Below are 21893 nucleotides of genomic sequence, written 5' to 3'. Positions count from 1 at the left end.
TGGCATGCTTGTCTGTGAGCTGGGCTAGGGCCATGTGTTTGCCTTGAGAAGTTGATTCGAGATAAACAAGGCTAACCCTTTGTTGTTGTACCAAGGAAAGTAAGTGGTAGGAGTAGGTGAGACGGGCAGGAGAGAGGAAGAATGAAAATCCTTCAGGCAGGAATCAGGAGGGAGCTGACGAGGTCAGGCGAATATGTGAATCACAATGTTTCAGCCGATGATCAAGGAGTTGAATAGAGCCATCTGATTCCTACAGAACAAATGAGTTTTGAACAGCTCTCCACACCATAGGAGAGTCCCTGAGGACTGTTTTAGACAGATGTATCCTCCGAGTTGGCCCTAGACATGAGGGTCAAGGGTTAAGGATGAGGTGGCGGAACCCAGAGATGCTTTCTGTGGTCATAGACAACAGAATGCAGGTTTTATGCTGCTCGTAGCTGCAGGCTTATTTTTTCAGAGACTTGGCAGTAACCAAGACACCACTTTCTGGTGGCAGCAAAATGCCAAAGGGAAATTCAGGAGTCTCTTGGTATGTTATGACAACCTCAACTATAAAGTAATGTCACTCTGGTGTTTAGGAGTTGGATGCATGATGGCACCGGGGCTAGAAAGAGCCGTGGATTGGGGGTCACTGGACCTCCACCAGTTTGGTTGTGGAGCCCCAAATTCACGGAGGATCCACAAAGTTTAAAAAGTCAGATAAGAAAATACAGTAGATGGCACATCTGCTAATGAAGCCTTGAGTCACAGCAGCTGCCAAGATCTCCGTCCACCATCCGTGCCCTCTCATTCTGTCCCCAGAGTTTTGCAGCATTCTGTCGATGTGACAGAGGAAGACCGAGGCCCGAGCCGCAGCAACCGCATGGAGATGTCCATCTTTTACGTGGTCTACTTTGTGGTCTTTCCTTTCTTCTTCGTCAACATCTTTGTGGCTCTCATCATCATCACCTTCCAGGAGCAAGGGGACAAGATGATGGAGGAGTGCAGCCTGGAGAAGAACGAGGTGAAACGAGGGGTCTGGAGTGTAGGGCAGGGGGGCGGCTCTGGAAAGGACTCTCAGACCATCGGTGTTAGAAGGAAGACAGGATGCTCTCCACTTTATTGTGAATTAGAGAGAGAATTGGGGGGAGGGGAATGTATTAGCCAGTCATTAAATAAATGTTTTTGGAGTATCCGCTCTGTTTAAAGCCCAGGTGTGAGACACACAGAACTGGGAAGGATGTAAGGTGTTTAAGATGCAGCCCCTACGTTTATGCGGCACATATCATCTGGAGGTGGGGGTGAAAGACGTGAGCCAACATTATAACGTTAACACGACTGCTTCCCTTCCTGCATCCCTCAATGGTGTATATTTGCTGTAAGGGCAGGGAACCTGTCTAACTTATTACTGCTTTTGTAGGAACAAGTGTAGTTCTGGCACATTGTCGGGTCCATTGTTTTTATCCTGGAACTGAACTAGAAATTGTTAGCGTCTATAAGAAAAATGCAAATAAAGTGCTATGGGAATGCACAGGGAGATAGATTTTTGCTTCTGACTGTGAGCTTCCTGCCCAAATATCTAAGTCTTGTGCTGTGTAAGAGGACATTATTAATAACCATCAAGTCCTTACCGCATGGGACGGAACCCTTCTAGCTCTGTGTATTCATTTAAGGTGACATCTCACCTGTAGCTTTGTCCAGATAATTTCTTTTGCTGCTTTTACCTCTGCTTGCCCAGCCCTAGCCTCTTCTCACACACTGTCCTCCTCTTCTAACCATCTAACAGAGAGCTCGCCAGTGTGCGAGGTTTAGGGAATCTGAGCTTGGCTAATCAGTGTGACTCTCCTGCAGAGGGCGTGCATCGACTTCGCCATCAGTGCCAAACCACTCACCCGCTACATGCCCCAGAACAGGCACACCTTCCAGTACCGCGTCTGGCACTTCGTGGTGTCTCCATCCTTTGAGTACACCATCATGGCCATGATCGCCCTGAACACCGTCGTGCTGATGATGAAGGTGAGAAGGCGGTGGCTGGGAGGTGCTCGGGCAGGCTGAGCCTCGGCAACTGTCCCCTCGCAGAGCACTTGCGTGTGTGCCCGAGACACTGAGGAAACACTCCAGCTTACCAGTCTGTTGCCTCCTTACCTACTTTTCCATCGTGGAATTTCTCTTTCATCGTGTCTCCATCAACAGCCCAGCCTTTGGGTCTTTGGGGCAAAATGCAGTGAAATATATAGTAGCGGTCCAGGAACTCTGAAAGCACAGGTGGGTGATGGCAATCAGACACAGACAAGGGTGGAAATGTCAGGAGATGGAGATGATCATGGGGTTCTAAAAGAGTGTCGGAAGAGGATCTTCATGCTAAATGGTAAAGTAATGAACTCTAGGAAATGTTTCTGCCCTTCTCACCTTCAACTCTAGGAAGACTGGCCATTTTGCTAATAAGACCTGTGTTTTCCCGTTTTGTTTTGCTACGTAGGATGTGTGCTTCTCCTCTCTCGCCCTAGATGACCATCCTCCTGCATCATGCGCCAGAATGTCCCCCAAGGGCAGGGACGCGAGATGGCCAGCCTGTCTCATGGACCCTCTCACCTTTAGGGGTTTGATTCTTTCCTCTTTTCTCTTCCTGACAGTACTACTCTGCTCCCTGTACCTATGAACTGGCCCTGAAGTACCTGAATATCGCCTTCACCATGGTGTTCTCCCTGGAATGTGTCCTAAAGATCATTGCGTTTGGCTTCTTGGTACGTCATGGAATTTATCCCGGCATCATTCTTGTCTTCCCTTCTCTTTGGGTACATTTCCAGCCTTTGTTGGGAGGGAGGGCGGTCACCGCCATTCCAGAAAGAGTTCGCACACTTGCCCACCCAACTGTGGGCTTGTTTCGACTGCTCAAAAAACTGCCATAGAGACAGGATGATGTGTGAGGGTGTTAGGAGAAAAGAAAGAGAACCAGATGCCCAGCTCCGTACCCATCTACCATCAGCTCTGTTCTTGTCAAAGTCTGTCAGTTGTCAAGGGGCGACAATCATTGAGTCTTACTAGAACTTAGTAAGATTTATCTGTCAGGAAGAGCAAAACAAGGATTGGACGAATAAACCTGAGTGCTTATTTAGTGGTGAAAGGTTTAAAATCTTATAACTCAAATGGGAAAATATCTGTCCCGCTTAGCCTCCAACATAGCAAATAATAGATTTTACCTAGTATAGTCCTCCTCCCTTTAGTTATGTGAAGAGTGATTTCTGCCACGAAAAATTAAACGTTTAGTACTTAAGCTTTCAAAGGCTAATGGCCTTTAAAGTGTGTGTATGAGAGAGAGAGAGAGAAAGTGCGGGGTCGGTGGGGGGCAGTTTCTGGAATTGGTTTGGGGAGGGTTGGCTTGAGTTTTTCTGGCATGAGTCCTCCTTTTACTTCTCCTCAACTAATTATAGTTGTTTGGCAGATTCTCGCATCTGCCATCAAGAGTGTTAAGCAAACCTAGCCCTTCACTTCAGTGTCCTGTAAACAAAATAATCCTCTCTGCCACCCTTGGCTCAGTGTTTACAGCGAGATCAGTGGGCTGCAGATAAACCCACCCGACAGCTGTTTCACACTTATTTTGTGTGTGAGCTACCATTTCAAATTATATGTATATGGCTTTCCCTGCAAGAAGAGAAACTCAGCTGATTATCTGAATATGGGTTTGTCTGGTGGCAGCTTGAACAGGGACTCTGGCCTCGGCTTGATGGTTGTGAGTGTTGATGGTGGAGATTGCTTCTGGTTTTCTGGTGGTTCTTTGAAAAGTCATTGATTTGATGGTTTGGGGAGGAGAGTTGAAGGGAACCCACGGCAGGTGGCTGTATTGTTGGTTGTTTGACTCCCTTCTGAGTCTTGGAGAAATAAAGAAAAGTAAACTACCAGCAACAAAGATGCCATTATAATACAGTCTGGCCCTGAGCAGGGGCTGGGGGAAGCCTGTGTAAAAACAGGGAAAGTTTTTCTCTGCATCTTGATTATTTGCATGTCGGATTGACATCGGCTGTGACTTAAGTCCCCAGTGCTGTGTCAAATTATGGTGAATGCCGAATACATGCTTACAGGCTTAACTAGATGATTCGGCCCCAAAGCCTGCCTCCTTCCCACCTTCACCCCCGTATTTTCTTTCAAGGTCTAGAAGCATTCTCACACTATAAAAGGCACCACTAGTCCCAAATAAGTCATTTCATTGATATAGTACTGTAGATTTTTCAGAACGCCCTAATATACACTGTTTTTGTCAGATCTTCTCAGTGACTCTGAAATAGGCATGGCAGAAGCTGTCATTATCGTTGTTGTTGTTATTTTAAATGAGGAAATTGAAATTCAGAAAAATTGTGTCGCTTTTTGAAGATTACAGAATAAAAGGCAGCAGAATTGGAAAGTGGGGTGGGAATAGAAAAGGAAGGAAGAGGAAGAAGAAAGAGGGAGAGAACTGACATACATTGGTTGTCTACTAAGTACCAAAAGCTTTATGTATTATTCATTTTCGCTTCATAAGAACTCTATTAGATGGCCATTATGGTTTTCTTCTTATACGGATGAGCTAGGGCTCAAGAAGATTCAGTACTTTGCACAAGGTTACTAAAAGGCAGAGCCAGTGTTCAGATCCTGGTCTCTCTGGCTTCAAAGCCCACACTTTGTCCACTATAATCTACTAGTCTGTACTGTGCTATGCTGTGCTCTACCATACTGTATTGTAAGGCCTCCTCTACTGGCATCTAGGGCTTCTGTCCCCCTGAGAACTAGTTTTATATTCTAGCTCTTATATAGGGACCTAACCAAGAATCAGGAAGCTCACCCCAGGATGGTAATAGGAGAGCACTGAGAATTGAGGAGCTCAGAGACTCAACTTGACCCCACTCCTGAGGTAGTCACCCTTAACAGCAGTGAGTTTGTGAGGCTGTGTGCTTAGTTTCTGTACATGCCTGGCAGGTGCCTGTGACTTTGGAATCAGACAGGCTTTTCTAAGCCTCAGTTTTCTCATTCGTAAAAGGAGGATAACAATAGCTGCCATATAGCCTTAGATACTGTGTGTGTGTGTGTGTGTGTCCCATGGGGGAATATACCTAAGGTGGCTAGTCCTGAGTAGGTGCTTATAAATGTCCCTTCTCTCTCCCGAGAACATTTCTCTCTTTATCGCATATCTCTACCCATTCTTCTTGCTAGCCCTACAACTCAGTAATTTATGCGGTATTTATCACTACCTACTTATAGCATCCATGGGAGGAATAAACGAACTGAAAAAATGCCAAGGGAGGACCTGGCACAAAATCTGGCATGTGCATCAAGGATTCATGAATGCCAGTTGTAGGGATGGAAGAGGGTGTATTTTGCAGTGCTCTGAGGGTCTCTTACGGGAAGTGCCACCCAAGGGCAAGTGGGTAACGTTTTGGAGTCCCAGGCGTTTTGTTTCTTTCTTTTTTTTTTTTTTTTTTTTTGTGGTACGTGGGCTTCTCACTGTTGTGGCCTCTCCTGTTGCGGAGCACAGGCTCTGGATGCGCAGGCTCAGCGGCCCAGCCGCTCCGTGGCATGTGGGATCTTCCCAGACCGGGGCACGAACCCGTGTCCCCTGCATCGGCAGGCGGACTCTCAACCACTGCACCACCAGGGAAGCCCCGTTCTGTTTCTTTTAAGGAATATAGTCCAAGGTCTGTTTTCACCGGAGTACTGGAGATGGGAACAGAGCCCACTTTCTCTATTAAGCTTAACGTTGGATGGCTGATGCATTATCCAGGTTCTTTACTTCTTCGTTTCCTTTAACCCACTCATTTTATTACTGCTTCCTTGTATTTATTTAGTTACACCTCCTCGAAAGGTGTAACAGAGCAGGGGAAGAGGGGAAAGATGAGTTTGTTCATCCTATTGCCAATCAGCAGTTGGTGTGAAAAGGCTCAGTGGAGTTAGGAAGAGATTTTTGACACATCTTTGATCTTTAGTCACTTAGGACGCCTCTGTGACTTTTATTGTTAGTTGAAAGTCAGAACTGTATATTTATAGGGTCACATGATACTATATAAATAGTAATTTTAAAGTTATAGAAAACCTTAGAGTAAGACTGTAAATAATTTTATTGTCTTGTAGGTGACAATTATGATCTTTCATTTTTGGACATCGAAATGTTCTAGGCCACAAATCTCTTTCTTACATATTTTTATGTAATATTACATTAAAAAAATCTTACACTTTTTAAAATGTAGCTTTTTTGTGACAGCTTCAAAAACAAGGTCTCCAAATAGTGATGAAACTGCTTCCCAAATGAGAAACTCTCAAATTAGTGAAGGAAAAACAGCATTTTTGGTTAGAAATAGGAAACTAAAGCCAAAGTTAGAATGAACGTGTCCTGGAATTGACAAGTTTTAATTCCAAGTGACAAAGTTATGTCATGAAAGATGTCTTTTTTCCATTTTCTCCCGTGTTTTCTTTTCTTTTTTTTCCCCCTGATGCTCCCATGGCTGAACTCATTTGGCAGAACTATTTCCGAGACACCTGGAATATCTTTGACTTCATCACCGTGATCGGCAGTATCACAGAAATTATTCTGACAGACAGCAAGGTGAATGGCTCCTTGATCCTTCTCTTTAGGCTTGGCCCTGGAGTTGCATTAAAAAAAATTCTCTGCACATTCAGTCCATTTTAAACTTCACAAACCCAATGTGCAGCCCCCTATTCATTTCCTCATTCCTGAGCTTTTGCCAGAAAATGGGAACATTGGATGGCGCTGGATCTCATGCAAGGCTTGGTGCCATTTGCACGACTCAGGTAGCAGCCATCCAATGTGGGTGAATGGGATAGAGGGCCCAGGAGAGGCCAAGTGTGCACAGTGTCCTGCTAGATTCTTTGGGAGACACAAAAGAGGCACAGGGTCTTCTCCCTCAGAGTTGTTAGACCTGAACTGTTTCCCTGAAATGGCTCACCCTAAGGAAGACTTGGAGAGCTCATCACAAGTCTTTGAATATTGGAGGGCCATCATGTGCAAGAGAGATTGTTAGGTCTGCCCTCTGGCATCCAAGTGCAGAGTTAGGAGCACTTAGAGAAGACTGGGGAGGCCAGTTTTGTCAGTTGTATGCGGGGCATCCGTCTGTGGTACTTCCATGCCTTCCTTCTGGGAATAGAGGGCAGGCCTGGGGAGGCTCTGAGAGATGGTCCCCACTGGCCCATCAGCTGAAAATGGGGTTAAAAACAAAAGACAGCATCCATGTTCCATTCTATGATCTGAATGAGAGACAAATACACAAATACCAGTGCTTAGATGTTCTAAATGACCATAATGTCACTAATGATATGTTTCCTTTTGATCCACCAGCTGGTGAACACCAGTGGCTTCAATATGAGCTTTCTGAAGCTCTTCCGAGCCGCCCGCCTCATCAAGCTTCTGCGTCAAGGCTACACCATCCGTATTTTACTTTGGACCTTCGTGCAGTCCTTTAAGGTAAAGGGCACAAGCTCCTCCCCTCTGAGGGTTGCAGCGGCCCTGTCACATCAGACAGCACACCAGGCAACGCAGCATGATTCCACAAGTCCCCTCGCCTCTGGGGATGGGCGTTTGTCAGAAGCGTTAGATAAACACAGCAGTTCTTAGTTACAACACAACTTGGCCAGGCAGCGATTAGCTTATGACTAATTGGCTAGAATCTCATGCTAAAAAATCACCCCAACTTTGTAACTCAGTTACCTTCTCTGTCCACTGAGGCAGGGGCTCGTTTTATGAGGTGTGCTCCCTCCCAAGGTATTTCAATATGCCCTGGCCAATCCCATCCACGGACAAGAGCCAGCCACCTGTAGTCACATATCCTCTGCATTTTTCAGGGATTCGCCCATGGCTTTATTTCACAGAACGGTTTTTCAAAGGACTCCTTGACTTGTGTTTTATAACAAGATGACTCATACCAGTCCCACCCATGTCATCATTAGTGTGTATTTCCTGAACCACTGAATTTATGTCATGCTAATGGTCACCTCTGCGTCCCACAAACCAATAGGGTATCTGGGCAAGGTTAATATGGTGAGCTTCTTTTGAATGATCTCATGGAGCCATACAGAGATGTATATGTAATAAACAAGTTAAAAAGTGATACCTGAGATCCACTTTAATGGCAGAGACGTCCAGTAAAAGAAGTTTTCCAAACATATTTCAATATCTTCAAGCTCTAGCAAATATAATTAGTTTGTTTTTCAGCTTTGGGGGACATTGTTGCTGCTCAAAAGCCTACTATTTTCCTCCTATAAAAAAGAGTCTTTCAATGAATGTACTTTAAAAATATAGTTGATGAAATTGATTCAAAGATGAAAAATCATGAATTTATTGAATTGCCTTCTTTGTTTTAATCGTTTGTACATTTTAATTGCAAATTGAACTAAAGAAAGCTTGTCGGTGAATTCATGGTTTCTTGTCACTTGAAAGGGACTTCATGCCACACCATCATTACTGATTTACTTCTTCAGCAAAGTCCTGGGGATCTCAGATGTGAGGCAAGGATGCTCAGGGTCCCACGAGCAACCTTGACACTTTTATTGGATCCAGATAATTGTTTGGTGCTATGGCTCCCACAGAGGTGTCACCTCAATGAAAACTATTTCTCCAAAGCTCAATGCCAGAGGAGAAATCAAAAACCTTAGCAAGAATTTACCATTTGAGTCTCGGGTGGATCTGGATTTAGAATTTGAAACTCAAGATGGTCTTAAAATCTTTTTAGAGGCCTGTGCAACAAGTTACAGTTGTTAGTGAGTCTCTTAAGAAATATGTGTCAGCCTGTCCTATTCTCATGATCACTGATTCTCTGTAAGAGTGTATACTGTCGAGGGCAAAGAAAAGCATGTCAAAAATTGATGACCAAATGGTTGGCTTATTCCAGTGAATAGAGAGAGAATAGTGAAGACAGCTGAATCTGCCTCCAGGTGACACTGTGATGGATGGGTGCAGCCCTGGGAGACAGTGTAGAAGTTGTTTTCTTGAAGCTGGTTTAACAAAGGCCGCCTCTGCGCACACACAGCCGAAAGTAACACTGTGTAAACAGCGTTGCCTCTGCCTCCACCTTTCCCTTCCCCACCCTGAACATCACCCAGTTCTCCACCACTGACCCCTACTCAGTTCTGCTCTCTTTTCCTTATTTTGTGTTGCAATTTACAGCATGACAAGAAGAGAGATCAGGATGACTCTTTGGTCTCTCCACAAAGCTGGGAGAGAAACCTGCCTCCCTGCTCTCTCCTTTCAGCAGATGGTGTCTTCACATGCACCCTCGGGATGTAGTAGCTCCTCTCACAGATCTTGAGAATCAGCACTCCACTGGAGAAGGGATTCTCCCACCAACTCTCTATTGCATTTTTTAAAAAATAAACTTATTTACTTAATTATTTATTTTTGGCTGCGTTGGGTCTTCGTTGCTGCTCAGGCTTTCTCTAGTTGCGGAGAGCGGGGGCTACTGTTCGTTGCGGTGCGTGGGCTTCTCATTGTTGTGAGAAGTGTTGGCTTATCTTGTTGCGGAGCACAGGCTCTAGGCGCACAGGCTTCAGTAGTTGCGGCACGTGGACTCAGGAATTGTAGCTTGCGGGCTCTGGAGCACAGGCTCAGTAGTTGTGGCGCACGGGCTTAGTTGCTCTGCGGCATGTGGGATCTTCCTGGGCCAGGGCTTGAACCCTTGTCCCCTGCATTGGCAGGCGGATTCTTAACCACTGCGCCACCAGGGAAACCGCTCTATTGCTTTTTTTTTTTTTTTTTTTTTTTTTTTGTGGTACGTGGGCCTCTCCCTGTTGTGGCCTCTCTTGTTGCGGAGCACAGGCTCAGCGGCCATGGCTCACGGGATGTGGGATCTTCTCAGACCGGGGCTCGAACCCGTGTCCCCTGCATCGGCAGGCGGATTCTCGACCACTGCGCCACCAGGGAAGCCCGCTCTATTGCATTTTAATGTTATTCTTTATTCAAGTTGTGGAAGTCTCCCAGGGCTCTTCATTTAGTTAGCTCTGTTGATAAGCTCTGCCTGGTTCGTGCAGTCTGAAAGCCTTCAATTGCTCTCCAGGGAGTTGTGCTGTACACACTCGAGAGAGGGTGGAGACTCGGAGTTGCATGAACTGCCAGGGAGGCTTCCTGGGTGGTGAAGAAGAGGGGCTTCCATGTCAGCACTGAGATCATCCCAGAATTATAATGCCCACCCTGGCCTCCAAACCAAACTGCCCTATGTCTCCATCCTCCCCCAGCCACCAAGGGCAGTTCCCTGCCTTCTGTCTCTTCCACTCCCCCTTTCACCCTCATCAGTAAAGTGTTGTCATCCCAGGGTGGCAGTTAGCTTGCACAGGATGGAATTTTGTGCCGTGTGGCTTCATGGCAGGGTTTTGTGATGGATCACACTTTGAAAGCCTTTTTGGAATTTTGCGTGACACAGAGTGAAAGGTCAGGACGCTTAAACATCGGAAAAAGATGCTTCATCAGAGCTTGAAGGAGCCTGCTAGGAACTGACCAGAAACGACGCCAGCCATTTCATTTTGCTTCCAAATGCTCCGTTATGAACCTCACATTGAGCGAGGGTTGGGAAGGGTAATAAAGGGATTTGGGAGCCAAAGCTAGATGCTTGCTGTGTAATTTGCATCACAACTGCCCAGGTTATTAATATTCTGCATAGAGAGTGAGATGAATCCCAATCCCAAGAAGTTTTCCCAGCTCTCCCTTGGAGATATGGGCCACACACTTGTGGGTCAGGGAATATTCTCGACAGAGGGGAAATTACAAGCCTCTCTGGGGCCACCAGCTTACATATCTGTCAGAGGATGTGGACATCTGCAGAAGTATGGAATCCCAAAATAGAACATCCTGGGGGAATAGAGAGCCCCAGCCCTGTGGTTTTTTTTTTGTTTGTTTTTGTTTTTTTTTTGTGATATGCGGGCCTCTCACTGTTGTGGCCTCTCCCGCTGCGGAGCACAGGCTCCGGACGCGTAGGCTCAGCGGCCATGGCTCACGGGCCCAGCCGCTCTGCGGCATGTGGGATCTTCCCGGACCGGGGCACGAACCCGTGTCCCCTGCATCGGCAGGCGGATTCTCAACCACTGCGCCACCAGGGAAGCCCCAGCCCTGTGTTTTAAGTCAGTCTCAGGACAAGAGTTCCTCTACTGCCCGTGCTGCAGGTTGTTGACCCCGGAGCTGCCTGCCTTTAAATTCATGGTCGTGTCTCTGCTTTCTTTCCAGGCCCTCCCCTACGTCTGCCTTCTGATTGCCATGCTTTTCTTCATCTATGCCATCATTGGGATGCAGGTGAGAGGGTGCATCAGGGCTCTGGTGGGGGACAGTTGTTGGCCAGGTTGTCTCTGGCTTTCTAGCCTGAGCCTACAGGATTGAGGTCCTTTAAAGAATCCCTTCTTGCCCTGAGGCTCGCTCCCAAGGTCTTGTTGCAATATGACCTTGGGAATTCACATGTGCAGGGTTCCCCACTTGGGTTGCCCAGATGGTCAGGGCGGTCTGATACAGGGGCTTCCTCTGAGGTTGTCAGGTCTTGGTGCTGCCTCATAAGCGGCTGGACTCCAGTGAAGATGGCACCGCTGTTCTTAGCCAGAGGGGTTCCCCCCACGAGACTAAGAATAGGGTGAGGCTCGTGATGATCCATATCTCAGGACCCTCCCATACTTGAGCCAGACCTAAAAGAAGGTCAGGTGGTTGTTCTTCTGCAGACAGCAACACAAAGTGTATGCGAGTTACATCTCAAATGGCTGAGACTGATGCCCTAAGACCCACTCCTGGGACCCATGCACCTGTCTAGTTGGATACACAGGCTCTCTGCTGGGCTCCGAGAGGCTGATTTTCTGACTTGGAGATTTGGAGACTAAACCCCAGCGTACGACCTCAGCCAAGTGGGAGTCTCTGCAGTCAGGTGGTCTGGCTGCCTTTGAATGGCCAGCTGCCTTCTCAATGGTGGCTGCCATCTGGAGCCACTGCACGCATCCCCCGGGCTTGCCATATCAGCAGCCCTTTCGAGCGCTTCTCTGAAACGTCTTCTTTTTGTTCCTCTCTCTTGCCTGCACTTCCAAATTTTGTTCATCTTCTGATCCCATTACTGGAGAGTTTTGTTCTCCCCAAATACAATAGAATGTCAAGTGTCAAAAAAATGTGAGATTTGGTTGAAAAGTAATGAGTTCTCCTTCACAGAGGATATTTCGGTAGAGCTTTTAATGATGATGTCAGAGGTGGGTGCAAGCTGAATCCCAGCTGAAGTGGAAGATTGGCTTGATGACTTCTATTAAGTCCATCCAAACTCTCAAATATTTGATTCTAGAATTAAAATGTTCTTGAACGGCCAAATGAAGCTTGATTAAATTATGGTTTTTTTTTTTTTTTTTTTTTGGTCCATGCTTAAAATAGTTCTTATCCCCTTTTCATCTTCCAGCAAAATAAACTAGAATAACACCCTCTCTACTACTAACCCGTTAGTAATACTACTGATGATGATGATATACTGTTTACCATCACTTGAATTCCTGAATGTTCCAGACACTGTGCTAAATAGATATTCTTACCCACTCCTGCCTCCCTTTCTCTCTCTCACTTTCTCTCTCTCCCCGCAAATATATATATATTACACACACACACACACACACAGACCACACACACATGCAAGATACATGACTGATGTGTTCAGGAGTGATGTGAAAATGTTTGTATGTGGGTTTCATTGTCTCCACTGTTGCTTAGCGTGGTTAAGTAACTTGTAACGCACTCAAGATCTCAGATAGTAAGCGGGAGAGCTGGGTTTAAATCTCAGCTCTGTCTGCTCTGCAGCCCATGTTCCTACTGTACTGCAAGTTCTCTGCACTGTCTCTCCTCCCACCAACAAGCAAACACAAGTATTTCTCTGACCCTTTAGTGGGAGATAAGAGTTCTTCAGTTGTGAAATTGCGATATTTACAATAACCACAATGTGTAATAATTTATTGCCCTTAGACTTATTTCCAAAAAAGTAAGATCACTGTTTCCATTCCACCAAGACATGAATGCCATTCCCACTGTGACTTACCTTTAGCTGGCCATCTTCATCCTGTCCCATGACAGAGACCCCACACCGTGCACAAAGCAGACAGCTAGCTTGTACCTAGAAAGGTTGTGTCTCATACAGTCATAACAAAAAAGAGGGATCCATACAAACAGAAAAGCAAAAGGAAAGTAGACAAACATTGGAAAGATATAAATAGCAATAGGAGGTATCTGTGAGAAGCACCATTATTCTGAACTTTCAAGGGCTTCTTAGAAGAAGAGAGCTTTGCAGAGAAATCTGAAGATGGAAGGAAGGAGTAACTTGCTGGGTTTGGGAGAGTCCTGGGGCTACAGGCTTCCAGCCTCAGCTCCACCACTGACCAGCTGTGCAAACTTGGTCAAGTCACTGAACCTCTCTGGGCCTTAACCCCATCACCGGTGCAGTAGAGGAGTTGGATAGATAGCTTTGCAGGTCCCTTCTAGTTCTAAAGTTCTGTAATCCCAAGTGAAACAGATTTAAGCCTATACTTACATTAAGTATTCCGATGGGTCTCATCAAACCTTCTTTCTCTTCCATAACCTTTCCTTTTGATGTAGGAGATTTGGGTTAATGACAAGGACTAAGTGAAAAGCTTTTTTAAAAGGTGGAAGAATTGAAACACCACCTTCATAATAAATATACATTATTGGCTGGACAGTAGTTCCTTGACTATTACACACAAAACTTTTGTAAAATCACAGTGTGCCCTCCGGCTAGTTCACGATTGGGTAAGGTATTCGAGAATATCATAAAGAGGACAACTGATGATGGCTTCAGGAGTGTCACATGGAGGAAGTACACTGTAAGTTGTGTGTGTGTGATGAATCAGGGATAAATTATGGATTTTGAGTGAAGTGGGTATAAAGAAAGACAGAAGGGGATGTGAACATGGGCAAGGATATATGACAGTTTCCTCCAGGGGCAGCCAGAACTAGGTTTGATTGTTTGGGTGGGATTTTTTTCAGTGCTACTATTTGTCTGACGCGGAGCCCTCAGCCTTATCTCCCTCCTTCCCTTCCTCCCCAGCACTGCCTAGCTTGCCACCTCCATTCTCCCTGAGAGACAAGTAGTATTTAGGTTTTGAAAATCAGCATTGAGAACAAATTCCCCAAGTAGGTGTCCGTGGGAGCTATTTGAGCAAAATAGCAGAGACTATTCTTCAATTGCACATTCTAGATACTGTTGGAGTGGGGGGGGGTGTTCCATTTAGCACATATTAGGTAAACTGAAGCATGTTAAATACAGGCTGAAAATAATCTCAAAAGGCCAGAAAAGTGACCTGTAAGCCTTCGGTTGTACAAACATTGCCTCGTGAGAGTAGATCCTGAGATCTGAATCATGGCTGGGGAGGAAAGTACCCGTGTAAGGGCACCCTTCCCATCTAGAGAGACATGGGATCGACCTTGGCTCCAAACAGCACTGTGTCTGAGAGCTCATCATTATTCACTGTAGATAAAGATCTCTGACTTTTCCCTCGTTTTTTTCACATGAAGTTGCACAGTGACCTCATTCTAAGCCCAGAGACCCACAGCAGATTAGTAAACTCACTCTCTAGCCAGATCTGCCCAAATCCGTTTTCTTTTTCCTTTTCCAAGTATCCAGTTTTCCAGACTTTCTTCATCCTATTGGCCTGGACTTGGTGTGTGTTCATTCTCATGGACTCTGGGTTATAGATGTATCACACTTCAGAGATGTGACTCTCCGGATGGGAACGTATCCAAGGAAGAGAGAGATACCCCTCTCTGACTTAAACTGCTTGCAAATTCCAGGGCAGCATCTGCCTATTTATCCTTTATAAGGGATAAATCACATCTTCTGCGAATACAAGTGTTCTCATCATTGCCAGCTGAGACAGGAAGAGGAGTGGGTAACTCGTCCCCTGCATGCCTATTATAGGGTAATGTCTTTGACAGACTGCTTGAGTACCATAGCGAATAGGTATCATAGAAATAAAAAGACCCAATTAGGTGTGGGAGGAACTACATCTAAGCAGAATGGCTTTCAAAGATCTTGCCTTCTGTGGTCCTTGCAAGCATTCATCCTCTTTGCTGCACTGGAGAATATAACTCTTCCCGCATATCAGGCCAAGAACGTGGGGTCTACCAGCCTGCCTGGGTTTTGAGTTGTCTGCTTCACGGTTAGGCCAGCGGGAGGGGCCCTGCGTGTGAATTCACCAAGCCTGCAGGTGCGTCTAATATCCTGCGCTGGCCACATCCCACTCTGCTCGATAATGCTCAGGGCTTTCTGTTGTTTCTCTCATCCAGGTCTTTGGAAACATAAAATTAGATGAGGAGAGTCACATCAACCGACACAACAACTTCCGGAGTTTCTTTGGGTCCCTCATGCTACTCTTCAGGTACCTGGATCCGTAACTGTGGTGGCTGGAGCTCTCTTGCGAGAGAGAGAAACAGTCAGCCTGCCCCTTCCGCCCGTTCCCCTTTGTCTCTGCTCGCTCTCCTCCTATGAGGATAGACAGTGTGATGGGGGCGGAAGCGGGGGCAGGACCTCCGAAACACTGCTCCGATGACTTGGCTTTAGAACGTTTCCGCCACATCTTTGACTCAGTAGTCAATTTGCAAAATGCAGTTTCAGCACATCCTCCAGGGCTTTTTTTTTTTTTTTTTTTTTTTTCGGTACACGGTCCTCTCACTGTTGTGGCCTCTCCCTTTGCGGAGCGCAGGCTCAGCGGCCATGGCTCACGGGCCCAGCCGCTCCGCGGCATGTGGGATCTTCCCAGACCGGGGCACGAACCCACGTCCCCTGCATCAGCAGGCGGACCCTCAACCACTGCGCCACCAGGGAAGCCCTCCTCCAGGGCTTTGAGAGGGGGAAGGTGAGGATGGATTGCAGGCCAGATTCCATGTAAGGGCTGGAACCACGGATGACCAGGTTTACGTGGGGTCTTAGAGAGTCCTACCGCCCTCTCTGCCACTGTCAACAGAAGATGGAGAGGCCGTGGGTGAGGTGGCAGAGCCCAAGAGAGACCTCACTGGTGCTTCCCATCGCACTGCAAGGAGGCTGAGCCTAAGCGGGGCCTAGATGGGTGGGTCGGGAAGAGTGCGGAGGACCAGACCTGCTGCTACTAACCGAGTTGTCTTTTGGGCTCAGGAGTGCCACGGGTGAGGCCTGGCAGGAGATAATGCTGTCGTGCCTCGGGGAGAAGGGCTGTGAGCCTGACACCACCGCACCCTCAGGGCAGAGTGAGAGCGAGCGCTGTGGCACCGACCTGGCCTACGTGTACTTCGTCTCCTTCATCTTCTTTTGTTCCTTCTTGGTGAGCAGCACACTGTGCTCTTGGCTTGAGACGTGGCCCAGTCCCCCCCACCCCCCGCCTCTGATAAACAGACGAGAGGTTTCCGTCGGTGTACGTTTTGCCACAAGCCCCAGCCCATGATGAGAAATAAGTCCTCCTCAAGGAGGCTCTTGCAGGCCAGGGTGGGTGACTTTCCATGGCTGAGAGATGTCTCTGCTGCTTCTAGGCGAGGACTGTGTGAGAAGAGCTGATCAGGGGAGTAGGTAGGGTTCAGTGAATAGAGTATTGAATATCACGTGGAATCAGTTGTGACCCAGAGTGAATCCTTCTCTTCTGTATCTCCAGTGTTTTATCTCACAAGCAGGGCTCAGAATCTTTTATCTCTGTTTTGGAGACCTTTGAACTGTTTGAGAAAACGTACTTTGAAACTGTAAGGGGATAGCATTAATCAGAGTAGGATGATGACAATATACAATGTAATAGATGCGGTTCTCTCTTATGTCGCTACGTTTGGTGACAGTTGGCCAGCTTGATAGACATGAAAGGATATGACTGCTTTGGGCATTAGTAAATATTGAGTAATAAACGTGGCACACGCCCCCCCCCCCATAAAATAGTGAGAAGCCCTAGGTGCCTTCTTTTTTTTTTTTTTTTTGCGGTGCGCGGGCCTCTCACTGCCGTGGCCTCTCCCGTTGTGGAGCACAGGCTCCAGACGTACAGGCTCAGCGGCCATGGCTCACGGGCCCAGCCACTCTGCGGCATGTGGGATCTTCCCGGACCGGGGCACGAACCCGTGTCCCCTGCATTGGCAGGCGGACTCTCAACCACTGCGCCACCAGAGAAGCCCCTAGGTGCCTTCTTAATTCTTTCTTTGGGAGAAAACATGGCTCGGCACAGCAGCATCCAGAAATCTCTACCCTGCACGATCACACAAGCGGTGATAAAGAGAATAATAGGCGAGGTGCTACCAGATCACTGAAAGGGTCAGTCTGGCGTTTCTGGCCACCCGGACGTCCCTCAGCTCGGCTTCACTGCTGATGCCACCGGCTACACAAAAAAATCCAAAACTAAAGCAATGCCACTTAAAAGTGGTCAGCTTAATGGCTGAGAATCCCAAAGTGAATTGTTTGGTGTCCAGGAATTTCTCCCTCTTTAAAGTGATCCCAAGGGGACTTGCCATGTGTCCAGCTATCGCGTGTGGGGAAGAGGCTAACAGACTGGTAAGGGTGGTGGGCAGGCCGATGTAGCAGGGGTTGAACTGACCAGAGACATGGGGAGCCTACACTGGCGTTGTTGCTGTTCTAGCCTTGGCCAAGGCACCTTCCCATTTGCGGCTTCTGTAAAATGGGAAGAAAAAGTACTTGCTGAGAAGAGTATTATCGGTATAGTGAGCTGATACATGTGTTCCTTCTCAAGGATGTGAAAGGTTGTTTGATGAAAAAAGAACAGAAAATATTATCTTATTTAGAAATAGGAAAGTATAATCTATAATGAAAATAACTGCAAGGAAATTTAGAATGATGATATAAATTGGAGTTTTTGTTTATTCATTCCTGTATTCATCACTTTCAGCACATTTTTATTGAGTGGCCATTAAAAGGCTCACACTGAGCTAGACACTGGGGTGAAGCCATCAGTGAGTTTCAGTGCATCTGTTACCTAGAACTGAAAGGTGAAACTCGTACAGGAGTATCAGCGCTTATCATAGGGGAAAGTGGAGCATACAGAAGGCCATGCAGACATCTCCATTTTATCCTGCATCATTTAAGTGTTTAATAAATATTTTAAAAGAAACCAGAGATATAACTGGAAAATTAATTAGCGACTCTAAATGTACTTTTAGAATTTTGAGATGGAGGCTACTGCATAATTCACATTAATGTTATTTTTATAGAGGCTATATTCAGTATGAGATGATCTGCTTTCAAATCTCAGCCCTACACTGACTCTGTGACCTTGGGCAAGTCACACAGCTTCTCAACTCAAGCCAACCACTCTAGAAAGCTTTACCGATGCTTTGGGATGTGCCCGGCTATGTGCTTGGAGCTAAAGAACACAGATGTGTATAAGAAGCACTTGTGTCCTTGAAAGGCTGGTGGTAATTAAACCTGCTTCACAAAAGGTTAGAGCAAGCATTAAATGTATGGTAGGTGTGAGTACGCACACAACGCTATAGAAGATTATGCAAATGTAAAGCAATAATAATACAAATAGTTTTTGTTAACATTAATAATAGGTATCCGGAAAGGAGTGTAAAGAAAATGTGTGGATACAGTCGGCCCTATCCGCGGGTTTTGCATCCGTGAGTTCAACCAACCTCAGATTGAAAATGTTAAAAAAAAAAAAAAAAAAAATTCCAGAAAGTTCTGAAATCCAAAACTTGAATTTGCTGCATACCAGCAACTATTTACGTAGCATTTACATTGTATTAGGAATTATAAGCAATCTAGAGATGATTTAAAGTATGCAGGAGGATGTGCATAGGTTATATGCAAATACTACACCTTTTTTTTTTTTTTTGGCTGCGCCTCATGGCTTGCGGGATCTTAGTCCCCTCAACCAGGGATCGAACCCAGGCTCCCGCAGTGAAAGCGCCAAGTCTTAACCATTGGACCACAAGAGAATTACCAGTACTACACCATTTTACATAAGGGACTTGAGCATCTGCACATTTTAGTATCTGGGAAGGTCCTGGAACTAATTCCCAGCAGATGCCGAGGGGTGATTGTATATGGAAACATCTTTATAACCCGGACAGTGATTGAGTAAATTCACTGTGGCTCCACTCACAGTGACAGAAAGAAAAGTCCATGCTAGGATTAGGTTCAGCTGCTTGAAACGGAGCTCCTCAAATAACAGTAGCTTCACCAAGAGGGATGTTTATTTTCCCGGCATGTTAGTGAAGCCTGGAAAGAGGCAGTGAGTCTGGTTACAGTGGCTCCACAGAGTGGCTGCTGCCCCAGACCCCGTCCCTCTTCTTGCTCCCACACTTCCAGGGAGTGTCCCTCAGCCTCATGGTAAGAGGATGGCTGGATTCCAGGCATCCATTTCCATTCTAGGCAGTAGAATGAAGGAAGGGAGGAAGGGAGAAAGGAAGAGAAGAGACTGGTTATTTGGATGCAGCCAGCAGTCTCTGTTAAAGAGAAGACTCCCAGCAACTCCACCCTGCAGACTTTCTCTTTATCCTGTGTCTCCTGTCTGCATATCTGGCACCTCCACCCACCCAGCCACTTAACCTGGGAATCAGCAGCAGAGGCTCCTATTCGCTCACCTTCACAGACAATTCATCTCTGTCAGGCAAGGTTCTTTCACTTGCAAGGGGAGAAAGTCCAGCTGCATCCAACCTAAGCAAAAAGGGATTTTATCGGCTCATATAAATGAAGAGTCTGGCAGGACAGGCTTAAGCAAGCTGGATCTGGGGCTCAGATGACATCCCCAGGACCAGGTTTCCTTCTTTATTGACAGATCTCTTCCCCTGGCTTCTTCATGTGAGCTCTTTTCTCCAACACCTCCAGTCCTTGGCTCCAAGACGGCTGTAGCAGCAGCTGTATACCTCACTCCCCACATATGCAAGGCCAGCAAGGAAGAACAAGTCTCTTGCTCGGAAGATTCAATGCCATTTTCTTGGCCTTGATTGGCTCACCAGTCATTGTAGCCCAGGGGGATGGGATTCAATGGCTGGTTGAGGCCTGGGTCATGGTGGTGTCCCACTAAGCCATATTAACTGGGGAATAGGTAAGGGGTGTGTCCCCAGGAGACCGGAAGTACAGTACATGGGTGCTGGATGGCCAGGAAACAACAAAGAAGTGCTGTTCACTGTGGTCGAGGCCTGTTGAATCCACCTCCTTAAACTCTCTATCCAGGCTGCTGTCCTGGCACTGGCTTGGTTCAGGAACATCGCAAAACTCTCCCCCTGGTCTCCTACCCACCTTCCACACCTTCCACATTGCGACCAAGTGTTCTTTCTGAATGCACATAGCCCTTGGTCTCTCTCCTAGTTTAAACCCCTTTAGGGGCTCCTGTTGCTTCCTGTATAATCTGGATAAGATTATACAGAGCTCCACAAGCTATAGCCCACAAGCCAAATCCAGTTTACCACTTGTTTTTCTATGGCCCATGAGCTAGTAATGATTTTTACATTTTTCAATAGTTGAGAAAAAAAGTCAAGAGATGAATAATATTTCATGACATGAAAATTATATGAAATTCGAACCCATACTCTTTTATGTCCCTGCTGTACATGCTTCTTTCATGGCTCTTAAAAAAATCTGTAACATTTGTATGTTTCCAACACATCACAGTCTCTGCTAAATACTAAATGTCTTTAAGAATATTCAGGTAACAACATCTAGTGAACGCCTGCTCTGCCTTAAGCACCGTGCTAGTTATGGAAATGTATCTCGGACCAGACCTCTCTTAACTCCCACCCCCAGCACCTGGAGCTCTGTCTGGAACATAGTAGGTGCACAATAAATGTCGTTGGACAAATAAGCAGGGAGAACAGGGTCTTGGAAGCACTTAAGAGCTGTGAACAGCTTCCAGTTGTCGCACAGTGAGCCCTTCACCCGCTATAAGGCATCCCACCAGTTCTCTCATTGGCCGCTTTGGGGAGCAAGGGTTGGGGAGCAAAGCTGGAAGGGAGGCTTGGTGTCGGGTCTTGACTTCCTCTAGCCTTTGAGAACGTGTTGCTGCTGCACTAACAAAGAAATTTAATAGATAACAAAAGCGACTGAGGAGTACTTTGCAAATACAAAGCGGCATAGGAAAGTGAAATCATGATGCACGCAGAACGACATGTGTAGTTCCGTAGTGAAAACGCTACGTTGCCTTCAGCAGGGTCAACAGTGCTTTGGTTAGGAGCTTCAGCCTTACAAACCTCTGAATTCTTTATTTGCCTTGAAGCCTGTTTTCCTGCTTTGGGTCCCTCCTAACTCCTCTTCTCCCCCGTTGCCCTCCAGATGCTCAACCTGTTTGTGGCCGTCATCATGGACAACTTTGAGTACCTGACTCGGGACTCATCCATCCTGGGGCCTCACCACCTGGACGAGTTTGTCCGTGTCTGGGCAGAGTATGACAGAGCGGCATGGTGCGTAGGCCTCTCGGCGCCCCCCGTGAGGCCCATATCAAGGGCCTCTGGAGTTCTCAAGGAAGAGGTTGGAATTGGAGCCACCCATGCTTGCCTGTTAGAGAAGGAGAGGAGATTCCTCTTGGTTGTGGCCCGTGGAAGAGGCCAGGTCCGCAGACTGGCTCTGGGATCAAGCCAGTTTTGGACCACTTAGCTTCTTTATCTTCCTTTGTCCTCTCTTTCCTTCTGTGACAGGCTTTTCCCTTTCTTTGCCTATCTCAGTACACAGTCTGCACCTCAGAGTATTTGAGTCAGTCCCTAGAGGAGCTTCCAAAATCGTTAGTGGACCCCTCTGAGTCACCAGGGAGGTTGACAAGGGCTTTTGGGGGCCAGCTGGACATCTGGCCACCATGGTCAGTGACATTAGTCTTTTCTCTCTCTCATCCCTCTCAAAAGGTAGAGTTTCAGATAACGCTGAGATTATATAAAAAAGCAAGCAAGTTATTCTTCTAACTGACTGCTTAAATACTTGTGGATTTTTATTGCATGGAACTGAGTTAAATGGCAGGAATTTGCGGGAATGACCTCC

At 46.6% G+C, this 21893-nt stretch overlaps 1 protein-coding gene across 1 annotated transcript in view; it reads left to right on the top strand.

Moving 5' to 3' along the window:
- The window catches only part of CACNA1E (calcium voltage-gated channel subunit alpha1 E), a 396248-nt gene that overhangs the window by 350319 nt on the left and 24036 nt on the right, over nt 1-21893 (top strand). The window contains exons 32-40 of the mRNA XM_059068042.2: nt 802-1003; nt 1831-1995; nt 2613-2723; nt 6467-6550; nt 7301-7426; nt 11171-11236; nt 15251-15342; nt 16095-16260; nt 21198-21325. Of these exons, the coding sequence (XP_058924025.2) occupies nt 802-1003; nt 1831-1995; nt 2613-2723; nt 6467-6550; nt 7301-7426; nt 11171-11236; nt 15251-15342; nt 16095-16260; nt 21198-21325 (1140 nt within the window). The remainder of the gene's footprint in view (nt 1-801; nt 1004-1830; nt 1996-2612; nt 2724-6466; nt 6551-7300; nt 7427-11170; nt 11237-15250; nt 15343-16094; nt 16261-21197; nt 21326-21893) is intronic.

This window comes from Kogia breviceps, chromosome 1 (assembly GCF_026419965.1).
Source record: "Kogia breviceps isolate mKogBre1 chromosome 1, mKogBre1 haplotype 1, whole genome shotgun sequence".
NCBI lineage: Eukaryota > Metazoa > Chordata > Mammalia > Artiodactyla > Physeteridae > Kogia > Kogia breviceps.
This window is presented reverse-complemented; position numbering and strand designations above follow the sequence as displayed.